The sequence below is a fragment of the Equus przewalskii genome, chromosome 22, assembly GCF_037783145.1.
Source record: "Equus przewalskii isolate Varuska chromosome 22, EquPr2, whole genome shotgun sequence".
Taxonomy (NCBI): domain Eukaryota; kingdom Metazoa; phylum Chordata; class Mammalia; order Perissodactyla; family Equidae; genus Equus; species Equus przewalskii.
Genome location: NC_091852.1, coordinates 36,625,465 through 36,639,505, shown reverse-complemented (window position 1 = coordinate 36,639,505; position 14,041 = coordinate 36,625,465). Strand labels below are relative to the sequence as shown.

The following is a 14,041-nucleotide window of genomic DNA, read 5'->3' as shown; positions in this document are numbered from 1 at the left end:
GCACAGATTTCTTCATTTGTTGACAAGACTCCTGGGTAAACCGAAGAGAGTAAGGGAGGGAAGAGCTAAAAGAGAAAAGGTGTTTGGAATGCTCTCCTAAAGCCAGGAAAGAAGCAAGAAAGTTGGTAGTGGGCTTGAATCTTTCCCTACCCATTGAATTTTACATATTTTCTGTTCACATACATACTTGACTTCTCTGCTCATCCATACCCCTGGGGATATGCTTACGCCCCTGTATAGACGGGACCTGAGAATTAAGACATGCAGAAATAGGTCTCAGCTCTAGACTTGCTTGGGCAATTTCAGAGCCTGTGATGTTGTGCATCTTTGGCTAAATTTGGGGATATTTTGGTCACTATTTGTTCAAGTATTTTTTTCTGTCTCTGAGGCTCTGTTGATTTCTCTCCTCCAGTGTTTTTTCTCTCTGTTCTTCAGATTGGACAGTTTCTATTCATCTATCTTCAAGTTCACTGAGTCTTTCCTTCTTCATCTCCATTCTGTTGGTAAACTCATCCAGTGAATGTTTTATTTTAGGTATTGTATTTTTCAGTTTTAGAATTTACATTTTTAATTTTATTTATTATTTTTTATTTTTTTAAAAGATTTGCACCTGAGCTAAAATCTGTTGCCAATGTTCTCCTTTTTTTTTTCCCTTTCTTCTCCTTCTCCCCAAAGCCCCCTAGTACATAGTTATATATTCTAGTTGCAGGTCCTTCTGGTTGTGCTATGTGGGATGCTGCCTCAGCATGGCCTGATGAGCAGTGCTGTGTCTGCGCCCAGGATCCGAACTGGTGAAACCCTGGGCCGCCGAAGTGGAGTGGATGAAATTAACCACTTGACCATGGGGCCATCCTCCATTTTTTAAAAAAATATAATTTCTATTTCTCTTCTGTAACTTCTTATCTTTTAATTAATTATAACCTTACTTTGCCTTTGGTAATTGAACATAGTTAAAATAGCTGCTTTAAAATCTTTGCTAATTTCAACATCTAGGTCTGCTTGGGGTGGTCTTCATGATTATCTTTTTTTCTTGAGAATGGGTCACATTTTCCTGTGTGTATATCAAGTAGTTTTGGATTGATCCTGTACATTGTTGATGTTGTGCTGGAGAGACCCTGGACATTCTTGCATTCTTCTAAAGAGTGTTTTTTCCCCCCAAGCAGATAGGAGGTAACTTCATTGGATTCAAATGCAAACTCTGTCTTGGGGGTCACCTCAAATTTCAATCCAGTTCTTTATCTTTAGCATAGTTGCTTGAAGTCTGCCCCATGCAGGTGAGGTCAGCCAGAGATTTGTGCCCAGTTTATATACAGAACTGAGGCTTCCTGTCTCTGGTTCTTTCCTATCCAGGATTCCTTCCTCACTTTCTGACACCTATGGCTGCCCTAGACTTGGTGCTGTGGTTCTTCAGTCAAAGGTGGAAAGTTTTCTATTCACATTTAAGCTGTCTGTGTGGCACAGACTGGAGCCTGCCTTCAGACTGGGAGCTTAGAAAAAAATGGAAACTTACAGAGTCACCCAGTATCGTTCCCTTCTTCCACCTGTTGGCTCTGCTCCAGAATCTGTCTACATTGGTTGCTCTTAAGCACTCACTGGCAGTTCTTTATATTTTGTCCAGAGTTTATATGAAGTAGTGACAGGTGTTAGCCTCAGCTTTGGTGGGAGTTGAGGAGATGAGAGAGTAAAGGAGGAGATAGGTGCTTGTAACTTGAATCCTGGTCTGTCACAGTGAAGATAAAGAGGGCTCAGTGTGTTCTTATGAGGATCAGGGGCACGAATCAAGTCCTGTGAATCTGCCTAGGGATCTTTCTCAGTGTGCTGGGCTGGGCTTCCCAACCTGCCTGTGATGACACAATGGTTTCCTTAGAGGGTGCCTTTTATTTATTTATTTTTTATTTTTTTTTAAAAGATTTTATTTTTTCCTTTTTCTCCCCAAAGCCCGCCGGTACATAGTTTTATATTCTTCGTTGTGGGTCCTTCCAGTTGTGGCATGTGAGACGCTGCCTCAGCATGGTCTGATGAGCAGTGCCATGTCCGCGCCCAGGATTCGAACCAGTGAAACACTGGACCGCCTGCAGCGGAGTGCGAACTTAACCACTCGGCCACAGGGCCAGCCCCTAGAGGGTGCCTTTTAACCTGGGGAGATTTTAGAATTATGTGAGGAAGTAAGGAAATAAAATCAATTGACAAAGAGCAAAACCCCACAGAGGAGACTAAGAGGACAAATCATGAGGAGTGTCAGAAGTCAAGAGGAGAGCGTCTTAAAAAAATGAGTGAGAGGATGGATGCTGTGAAGATGGTACAGGGGGATAAAGGCCTGAGGAGCAATGATTGGATTTGTAAACAAGGTGGTACTTTGCCAGCCTTGGCTAGAGCAATGAGTGAGTGGAATCCGATTTGATGGGTGGAGCCTGAGTGGGGAGTGAGGAAGGCAAGTCTGCACCTCTATACAACCCTTCCCAGAAGAGAGAAGGGGAGGAGAGAGGAGTGGAGGGGAGAGGACGCCAACGAGAGTTGTTTGATGGTTTGTCTCTTTCCTTTAAAGATGGGAAGGACTGGTGCATGATTAAATACTGACAAAAAGGAGCCAGCAGGAGGAAGAGTTTAAACCACAGACTAGGAGATGGCCCATAGACGAGGTTCCTGGAAAGAGGGAGGGGATTTCTGGCAGAGGTGAAGAGATTGGCTTTGGGCAAGAGGAGGAACTCTTCTTAAAAAGGATTCCACGTATTATGGTTGACTATATGGTCACACTAACAAATTCTGAAGTTTGCTTATATAAACATTAAAAATAGGTTAACAAAAATGATCGTATGGCTCCTCTATTGCAGTGAAAATCTCCTTTTCCCACTTCCAGGCTCACGACCCTGTTGGCTGTTATGTTATTTCTTCTTTCCTTTTGTCAGACTCTTGTCAAACACCTCTCCTTGGCTTTGCCTAATGATTGGAAGTCAAGTTATTATGACTTTCCCAGCAGGGTCACTTGAACCTTTACTTAACTCGGAGCTTAACTCTTGGCCTTCCACACAATCTAACTTTTATGGTTATGCATCTAAAAAAGAAACTTCTTTGATCCGTTTTTTTCTTGGTTCATAGTCACAATGGGCACAGGGACTAGGAAATGTACTACAGGAAGAGAGGAGAGTGTTCTTTAAAAAAAAAGGCTACTAAATTTGAGCAATTTCTGGGAAGAATAAAATACTTTTCTTTTACGCGAACTTACGGCTGTAAGATTATGTGAGATTGGGGACAGGCAGTTATGCTGTGGTTAACGATAGGTTTCAGTGAATGTTCTCAACGTAAAAACATAATGAGGAGACTCGTAAATTCTGATTAAACTCACTCTTAAGCCACAGTAAATATTTTTGGGTGGGGTATAAATGAATTAAACTTTAAACTGAAAACGTTTCCTCTCTTCAGAAGTGGATCATTCCGTACGCCCTACCCCCGGCCCCCCTTCAGGATCGTTTCCTTGGTTGTAGCTGATCAGTAAATTCAGCCGTAGATGTGCCTTCACAGAGGAGCTTGAATTTTGTACTGGAGAAGGAGATTCAGTTAACGATTTTGTTCCCTACACATGATGAGCAAAGATTTTGCTACATCTGCTTTTGTCTTTGAGAAACCGACTTCAGGATAGTCCGTGAATGGATGAGTCTGGTTGTGGGCATTTATCTGCTCTTTTCCTGTAGGAGCAGAAGGAGGTAGGGGCACTGGGCACACTTTAGTTGCCAGAGAGCTTGGCAGCCCTCATAGGAAGGTTCTCATACATGTGTGAGGGGAACAGTAGAAGTTAATGGCAGAAGAGGATGTCATGGCCTATGTGTAGGGTCCCAGAGTATGGCAGGCCCGTGACTTGAAAGCACTCTTGGCTGTCTGGTATTGGGAGGGTCCATGGGGCAGCTTGGCTTCAGCTTTATTCCTCACTGCTTGCCCTTGATATCTCCTGATTCTCGGTTGAAAGTGCAGCGGGCTGAATTTTGGGTAGCCATCAATGAACATGTTTATATGGAGCTGTGTGGTCTCAGGCTGCCTCTAAACCGCACTCCACCATTTTTGGGAGTTAGGAGAGCTCACTTCCCCTTGGGAGCCCTCCCCTGAGAACACAAACTTTCTGGTAAAAGCCACTTTGCAGTCAACCAGTTTTCAGACAGGGTTTTCTGAGTATTTCCATTTGTCTCTGTGGCTGGCTGAGGGCCTCACGCGCCCTGCTCCCTGCCACACTTGGTTCAGTATTGGACAGACTCTGGCATGAGGTACCTACACACTAGGTGGAGTAGAAGTGTGGAGATGACCCCTGGGTTGTTGTTTGGCCTATTCCCTCCATAAGCGCCGATTCATATAGTCAGCTTCCAGATGCCGTGGGTTGCTGAGCTTCCTCTTGCTGTTTGTCAACGTGGGCCCCTGGGAAGGGAGCCAGGCTGAAGGCCCTGTAACCACTGCTGAGATGTATTTTTAAATCTACCCAGAGGGTGTTACTGGGAGTTCAACTGAAGCTTCTCCCATTTCCCCCTTAGAGCCCTGGAGAGACTAATTCTTGTGCTTCCTAACTCCCTCTCCCATCCCGCCAAGCATTTTCAGGCCCTGGTTTGAGTTTATTGACAACCATGTGTATAATTCATGCAAGACAGGTTACAGTGGAGCGTGTTACCTTTGCTAGTCAAGCATGGCTCAGTAATGCTGCTCCAGATCTCGACCGGAAAGTAGGTTTTATTGGTGTTTAGGCCTGATGTTTTCCTGTCCGGAAACCTTCCCCTCCCCTTGCTGAGGCTGTTTTGGCAAGCACCGTCGGGGAAAATCTACCTTCCCCTGTCCAGTTGGATAAATGGGTTCCAGGCAAAAAACACTCTGCTGTATAAAGCAGAAGCCCTGGGGTGGGCGTGGGGGGGAATGTTTGCTTAAGAGAGTTTGCCTTGAGCCATGGGAAGCTGACACTGCCCTGGTGAGCAGTGCACACCCAAGCTGAGCCCTGGTGTGGCCAGCGTGATTCCTGGTGGTGGTGTAGTTAGCATCTTGGCCTTTTTATAACTGGGAGATGCTTTGGGAAGGGAGTGCTTCTTCTTTAGTAAAGACCATCATTCTTTTTCCATCCCATCGTTTTCATACGCCCTGAAATAGTAGGCGTGGTGATGCCAGATAGCTAAGAAATGAAAGATTCATGATCTCCATTTATTGCACTTTTCTTCTCTTCTGGGTTTTCTGTAAGATCAAGTAGAGGAAGGAGATAAATATTAGCAGAAGCTATTGGGGACACAGAGAAGGAGGTGGTGGTACCTAAAAAATAAAAGCTCCACAGTGACGGGGTTGGGGTGAAGGAAGATGGAGATGGCAGGCACAGGTGAGGGGCCTCCTCAGTGGTCCAGTGTGGTTAGAGTGGAAAGTGGGCCAGGGAGAGAGGTGGGAGATGTGGTTGGGGAATAAGGCAGAGGCAGGTTCAGGAAAGCTTGAGGACCATGCTAGAAAGTTGGGCTTTATCTGGAAGAATTTAAGCTGGGGAGTGAAATGATGTAATTTTCATTTTAGAGAGTTTATTCTGACCACACTATGGGCGTTGAAGTAGAAGTGGTGGGAACGAAGCAAGAAGCCCAGGTGGTAAGTTGTCACACGATCCAAGTAAGAAATGGTCAGGGTCTGAACCAAGAGGGAAAGACAAACCAGTGACGTGGAGAGGCCTGCCCTTGGTGAATGATCCTCTGGAGCTGTGAGAAGTGGATCGAGGTGTCTGACTTGGGTGAGAAGGGAATGGTGGTATGTTTCTCGAAAGTGAGAAACGAGGAGGAAGAGCAGTTAGGATAGAGTTAGAAGATGACTTCTGAGCAAACATTTGTAGAATTGGGTTGAATGGAAACCATGAGGCTTGTTCTGAGCCAGGGCTTCAATGCCGTATGCTTATTTCCTTTACAGGAGAGATTTCGGGCCTCACAAAGTGTTACCAGTGAAGGTCCCCCATCCTGACCAGTTCGTCCCAAGTGAGGAGAATATGGATCTGCTCACAACGTATAAACAAGATTACAACCCATACCCTGTCTGTCGAGTGGACCCCATCAAACCTCGGGACAGTAAATATCCATGTGGCGACAAGATGGAGTGTCTGCCTACTTATAAAGGTGGGAGAGTGCTGGAGGGGCAGGTTGGGGGAAGGATAGGCTGAACCTATGTGCTGGCCAAGAGATGCGTTTTCTATGCACACCCCCTAGTGCGGAGGGTGTGCAAACCATGTCCTCTAGACCGAGTTTGGCCTGCAGCCTGTTTTTGTACAGTTGGATAGCTAAGAATGGTTTTTAGATTTTTGAATGATTAAAAAAAAAGATCAAAAAGAAGACTGTTTTAGAACATATGAAAATTGTACGAAATTCAAAGTTCAGTGTTCATAAGTACATTTTGTTGGAACATAGCCACACGCGTTTGTTTTACACATTATCTGTGGCTACTTTTATGCTACAGCAGCAAAGTTGTGACAGAGACCGTATGGCCTGCAAGAGCTAAGACATTTAATGTCTGGCCTCTTGTAGAGACTATTTGCTGACAACTGCCTTAGCTTGCTGTTGTCATCGTACACTGGAGAAGGATTGCAGGTTTAAGCTATGTTAGGTTCCACCACTGATTGATAGATTCATTCATCCATTTAAAAAATTATGGAAACATACATGCTCAAAGATGTACAGATCATAATTATACAGACCCATGAATTTTGAGTGCACAAACATGTAAACAGCACCAAGATCAGGAAATATAACATTGATACTCCCATCTCCGGTCTCCATTCCCACCCAGGATAGAACAGTTATGCTGACATTTAACACATAAATTAGTTTTTACCAGTTTTGAAGTTCATATAAATGGGATTGATTCATTCTTTATTAAGCGTCTACTACATTCCAGGCATGGTATTAGAAACTGGGAAGGAAGCATAATGACCTGCCCTTGACTTTATAGTCTCGCAAGAGAGAGAGGGTATGGAGTTGTATGTGTGGTGCAAGCCAAGTAGCAGTCACTCGCTCTGTGGAGCACAAACTACAAGGCTGAGACCATGAGAATGGAGGCCACGTTTGTAATCAGTAACTTTTCTGCTTATGGTTACACATGGTTGCTCTAGGAACACATGCTAAATGGTTCATGTAACATGCTCGTGGACGTCTGAATGGCGTGATGATAGTTGCTTTTATTTAACCAAACCAAATGCTTAGGCCAGGGGAGGTAGGGAGTCTTGAGGAGACGTAGGAATCTTCCTGAAGCCTTCCTAGGAGCTGTGAATCTGTCATTCTAGAAGACTCTACATGTGGCTGGGCTTCTCTGCTTCTGCCAGGAACTGGGACTCAGGGCCAGACTGATGTCGGCCTCTCTCGCAATCTGGATTCTGTCCTTGTATCTTCTTATCTTTTGTGTTGTCTGTCCTTTTCCACTCTTTCACAGCCACCTTCTGCCAAGCCACATTCTGGACTTCATCCTACCCCAAAATGGCTTCACTTTCATGCATACCAACATCTGGTCCTTCCGGCTTGTTCTGTTCTTTACTCCCACCATGACAGTCCTTGGCCTCATTGGGACCTCCAGTCCACTGATGCCTTACCTTCCTTCTCAACATCAGCCCCTCCTCTGCCTGACCCCATGTAGCCTATTCCATGTAATATCATTCCGGTGCATCTTTTACCCCCTTTCTCTTCTGTCCTTTTGTTTCTTCCTCCTAGCAAAGCCCTAATCTTGCCTTCTTCATGTCCACACCTGGGCACACACCTGAGCATGTCTCTAATCTTGTCAATTCTTATCCATTTTCCACAGAAAGGCACCAGGGAGGTCTTTTAAAAATGACAGTTGGGGCCCGACCGTGTTGCCTAGTGGTTGAGTCTGGTGTATTCTGCTTTGGTGGCCTGGGTTTGGTTCCTGGGTACAGACCTACACCACTTGTCAGCGGCCATGCTATGGCGGTGAGCCCCATAAAAAATAGGGGAAGATTGGCAGAGATGTCAGCACAGGATGAATCTTTTTAGCAAAAAAAAAAAGAAAAAGAATTGGATCTGACCTCTACTCTGCTTAAAACTCCTCAGGTAATTATTATGGTTCTTAGGATAAAATCCCAAACCTTTACCAACTCCTTTGACACCTTGCAGATTCTGGCTCCTCCTCCCTGAGCCCCTATGCTCCGGCCACAGGACCGTCTTTCAGTTCCTTTCCTCTGTTTCTTTTCTATCTTAGGGCATTTTACACATGCTGTTCCCTCTTTATGGAGCCCTCCTCCCTTCCCTTGTCTAGCTCTCCCTCCAGTGAGCAGCAGACATCACACCCTTAGAGGCCTTCCCAGAGCCTCCCCCGTGCCAGACTACACACACCCTGATAGAGGCTCTAAGTGTGCCTTGTCCTCCCTGGTTTTATAATTCACTGTGTAATTTTGTTTAACATTTGTCTCCTTGGCCAGACTGTAAGCTCTAAGAGGGCAAGGATCTGTCTTTTTCTTTGCCAGTTACCCTTGACAAGGCAGGCACCACAGGAGATGCTTCACAGAGGAGTCAGTACAACCAGGCCCATGGCCGGGCCGTACTTGAGCATCTGCAGGGCTCATTTCTCTCCTTTTTCATCCAGTGTTTACAGGAAGACAAAAAATGGGCACTAAGCAGGCAAGAAGGAGGAACAAAGCTGGAGAGAGCCATTACTTCTGCAAGGGGAGGGAGCAGGGACTCTGGTAGGGCACATTTAGCTACAAACTCGCCTTTGCTGCACACCCTCCCTGTGGGGCCCTGGATTTGAGAATCCTGCCTTAGTTAGAGGCTCTTCAGAGCGCTGGTTCCTCAGCTTAGTTCCCCCTCCCCACCTTGCCCTAGGTGCAAGGAGAGGTCTGAGAGTGAGAGAGGCTCCTTGCTTACCTTGGGGTTGGCAAGGATGGAGCAGCCCAGTGGTGTTATTGAAAGAGGAGGCCTCCTTACACCTCCCCACAAAATACTCACCCCTCAACATAAACACATAGCAAAAACCCAACCCAATACTTACGCTTTAATCTCTCCCACCTCTAGCTCTCCCATTTTCTTCCCGTTCTTCAAACAGTTACATCTTACTGCCCTCTGCAAACCAGGCAACAGTATTCCACCGCTAAAACTGAATCATGTCTGGCTTTTCCCTACTGAGAAAGTTAAAACTGAGAAAAACCCTGTTTTCTTCTCCTTCATTTTTCTTAAACTTTTGGCATCTGTTAACTGCTTTATCTACTTACACAGAATTAATGAACAAATACTAGTCAAATATCAACAGGGCTGTTCAGAACCAGGCATGCTTAGACTCCTTGGTTTTGTTCTTGGAGTCACCTACATATGTACATTGTACAACTACATATGTCCTTGAGGTTGAATTTCATAGTTCTCTTCTGAAATTCAGATTTTAAAAACAAACAAATCATTATGTAGCCAAAGGAAAACATGTTCATAGTTAGGTTGCAAACTGGGACCTATTGGTCAAATCTATGTGTCTTAATAGTTTTTTGGAATAATACTTTCATAGTCTTTTAATTTAAATGGTTTATTTGTTCTATTACTTTCCTATGATATAATGGCTTCCAAAACTGGGCCTTGAGTGCCAAACATATATTCCCAGCACTTAGCACAGGGGATGGCACAACAAAGATGTGTTTAGTGGGGGAGTAAATGAATGAATAGTTCTGGGCCATTGTTTACAAGGGTTCCAGGTGACACAGTTTGGCACTAGATTTACACAAATTCCCAACCAGCCTATTTGTCTGTGGGGCCTGGCCAAGCACAGGAGTGAAGCTGGGGAAGACCCAGGACGTTTACTCTGGCCTTGGGTCAGTCCTGCACAACCTCCTGGATGTGTGAGGGGCCACACCCTTGCCTTATCTCTGGGTGTATCACTCTTTTGATGACTTTTTTGTCTCTTGCGGAAATTTACTACTTTAGTAAGTCTTTCCCATAGCAATCTATATGGTTTTATGGCCATACATTGATTCTCCTTCCAAAGGAAAAAAAAGAAACCAAAGACTGAGGTCATTAAATATGTGTATTTCAGTGGGTGCCATCTATATTATGTCTATATGCTCTGCTTACCATGGTTCCACAGGAAAAATATGCAGACTTTTCCCTTTCTACTCTCATGGCCAGCACCTTTACTAGGGTCCAGAAAACCACCAGTAAAATATGCTCCAGCAGCATTTGGTTGTAATTTTGACATTTTCAAAACACTGTGCAATTGGAAAGATTGAGAGTGTAATTACTTGATGCTCAGCTTTAGGTTTAGCAGAGTTTTTTTTGAGACACATTATTGAATGGAATCCCTTTTAAAGAGGTTCTTGCCAATTACCCACATGTCACCTTGGCCCTCAAGGGCTTTTACTGATGGCTTTTCAGGCATGTGAATAGTTTGTCATGTGGAATTCTGAGGTTTTCAGGGTCCTGTGGAGGTTTTTGTAACATGTGCTGGGTGGAGGAAGTTAGGAGGTTGGATAATAATGTGGTTTCAACTGTATTGTTGGGTATCAGAAATCACATGAGGCAACTTTCAGCTTGGGAACCTGTTTTCTTAACACTTCATCCATCACAGAAGAGGGCCAGAAGAGCCCTGTCCTACCTACCCCTGTGCACCTTGAGGCAGCATGTAGGCATCTACAGGTAGATGCTCCCATTTCAGTGAGGCCTGAAGTCTAAGGCGGAAACATGTGGTTTATATTGAGCAAGATGGTTCCCTCTAAGGCCCCCTAATGCTTTCAAGATGCTGATAGAGCCATTAATGGTTCTTGGAGAAAGATTAGGTTTTCAATTAAAATGAAGCCAATTTAAAATAAATACTTGGTAGTACTATTAGCCTAAAATAAGCTTAAGAGTGTGCCTGGGGGTGGGGATGTCAGGACTTCTAGAGTGGTGAAGTGAGGAGGTTGGCAGATCCTCTTCCCAAAAAGCAACAATAAAACTGGACAAAATAGTAAAAAATCCACCATTTTGGGGCTCTGGAAATCAACGAAAGGTCTACACAAACTACGAAGCATTTATTCAAGAAAAACTACTAACCCTTGGTTATGGACAGTGGGAGTCTATGGTGTTTTATTCTAGGGCTGCTTCCATCTCCCCACTTCCCCACCCCAATCTGTGTGGTTATTCTGCCTGGACAGGCTAGGCTGTGTAAGCGAGCAGCTCTGCTACTGGTGGGGGTTAACTTGGTTTGGAGTAACTTGCATACCCAGGGGTTTCAATAAAAACAATAGTGATCTCAATGGCAAAAAATCAGGGAAGACAACTTCTGCAGTTAGTCTGAGGTTGCAGTAATTGTTGGGGCAAGCAACAGACCAGCTAGAAATTTAACAAGGAGATCCAGAGAATGAGACAGACACAGTGGGCCTTAATAAGCTCATGCACATTCCTGGTGTCTGGAAGACTGCATGTGGGCACGGCAGTGTACAGGCTCAAGAGAAGCAGAGATGGGGCCTAGATATCTACTTATCTTCCCTGGCTGAATATGGTCCTAGTGTATGTGCAAAGGAGACATGAGACAGCCCAGCATAAAATAAAAGCTAGGGAAGACTTGTAAACTGCCTGATCTTTGATTATGTTCTCCAACACAGATCCATTAGCAAAGGGCGAAAGCCTTAGTGGCTTAAGGTGCTTCAGCATAACTTCTGATTATTGGCTGCTTAATAAACTATGCTGATATGGGGTGACTCTTAGGAATCTAGGCTTAAAAATAAAAACAATTAAAAAAAGAAAAAACTGAGCAAAAACATCAGTGGCCACACACCACAGAGGAGATAAGACTATATAGAATTAGTGCAGGCAAGTCACTAAATAGCAAAAACAACTCCCAGTGGGAGATCAGAATCCAGAGTTACTTGGCATATTATCTGAGTGTTGAGTTTGTAACAAAAAATTATGAGGCATGAAAGGAAACAAGGAAGTGTGATCGATGGATAGGAAAAAAAGCAGTTAATGGAAACTATCTCTGGAGGCCCAGATGTTAGACCTGGCAGACAAATACTTCAAAGTAGCTATTATAAATATGTTCAAAGAACAACAGGGAACTATGTTTAAAGAAATAAAGGAAAGTATGACAACAATTGTCTATCAAATAGAGAATACCAATAAAGGGAAATCATAAAAAAGAATCAAATGAAAATTCTGAAGTTGAAAGGACAATAATCAAAATAAATTCATTACAGGGGCTTAATAGCAGTTGACAGAAGAAAGACTCAGTGGAGATGGAGGTAGATCAATAGAGCTTATCCATTCTGAAGAACAGGAAAAAATTAAGAGAATTGTACAGAAACTGAGAAACTTGGGAAAGACCATTTAGCATACTAACAGACTTATAATGGGAGCCCCAGAAAGAGAATAAAGGGGCAGAAAAAACGTTTAATTGCTGAAACTCCCTAAATTTCCTGAAAAATATCAATCTACACATCCAAGAAGCACAATCCAAATAGAATAAATACAAAGAGATCCACACCTGGTCAAATAATAGTCAAACTGTTGAAAGCCAAAGCCAAAGATTTGGAAAGAAGCAGAAGAGAAACACTTCAACACATACAGGGAAACGGCAATAACAACTAAGTTCTCATCAGAAACAATGGAGGACTGAAGGCAGTGGGATGACATATTCCAAGTACTGAAAGGAAAAAAATTGTCAACCAAGAATTCTATAACTAGTAAAAGATTATGCTTCAAAAATGATGGGAAAATAAAGACATTCCCAGATAAACAAAGTCTGGGTGAATTTGTATTTGGCTGACTTGCCTTACAAGAAATACTGAAGGGAGTCCTTCAGGCTGAAAGGAAATAATACCAAAGGGTAACACAAATCTACGCAAACAAATAAAGAGCACTGGTAAAGGTAATTATGTAGGTAAATGTATACTTTTCTCTTGATTAATTGAAAAGACAGTTACAGAACCAGTAATTATAAAGCTGTGGGGTTTATACCAGGAATGAAAGGTTAGTTTAACATCAGTAAATCAGTTAATGTAATGTACCACATTAATAAAGTAAAAGACAAAACTCCATGATTGATAGACACAGAGAACACATTTGACAAGCTCTGATACCCATAAAAGCTCTCAAAAAGCTAGGAATAGAAGAAGATATCCTCAGTCTGCAGAAGGGCATCCACAAAACACCCTATAGCTAACATCATACTTAATGCAGGAAGACTCTATGCTTTCCTCCTAAGATTGGGAAGAAGGCTGGGATGTCAGCTCTCATCACTTCCATTCAACATTGTACTGGCTATTCTAGCCAATGCAATAATGCAAGAAAAACAAACAATTAAATAGATTAGATTAGAAAAGAAGAAGTAATCTAGATTAGAAAAGAAGTAAAACTGTCTTTATTCTCAGACAACATAATCCTGTATGCAGATAATCCTAAGGAATCCATAAAAACCTACTAGAACTAATATATGAATGTGGAAAGACATCACTATTGAAGAGCAATATAGACAAATTTTATTTCTACATATTAGCATTATCTGAAAATGAAATTAAGAAAACAGCTCTCTTCATAATAGCCTCAAAATGAATACAATATTTGGGATAAATTTTTAAAAAGAAATGTAGAACTTGTACACTAGAAATGATAAAACAGTGCTGATTACAAATGAAATAATATCTAAACAGATGGTGAGGCAGTCCATGTTCATGGATTGGAAGATTCAATGTAGTCAAGATGGAGGTCCCCCCAAGTTGATCTATAGATTCAATGCTATTCCTATCAAAATCCCAGCAGGCTTTTTTTTTTTTTTGCGGAAATTGGCAAGTTGATCCTAAATTTTTCATATGAAATTCAAATAAACCAGAAAAGCTAAAAAATTGTCATTTTGATAAATGGTGCTGGGACAATTTGATATCCACATGCAAAAAGATGAACTTAGACCTTTACCTCACACCATACTCAAAAAGGATAGAGACTAAATGTGAGAGTTAAAACTATAAATCTTTTAGACTAAGACATAGGAAAAAATTTGGACTTTATAAAAATTCAAAATCTCTGTGTGCTTCAAAAGACACTAGTAAGAAAATGAAAAGATAAAGTGATAGAGAACTTGTATCCAAAATATATAAATA

The 14,041-nt window shown here is 42.7% G+C and overlaps 1 protein-coding gene across 1 annotated transcript in view; it reads left to right on the top strand.

Moving 5' to 3' along the window:
• The window catches only part of SAXO1 (stabilizer of axonemal microtubules 1), an 80,022-nt gene that overhangs the window by 61,896 nt on the left and 4,085 nt on the right, over positions 1-14,041 (top strand). Inside the window, exon 3 of the mRNA XM_008530059.2 lies at positions 5,902-6,104. Coding sequence (XP_008528281.1) covers positions 5,902-6,104 — 203 coding nt within the window. The remainder of the gene's footprint in view (positions 1-5,901; positions 6,105-14,041) is intronic.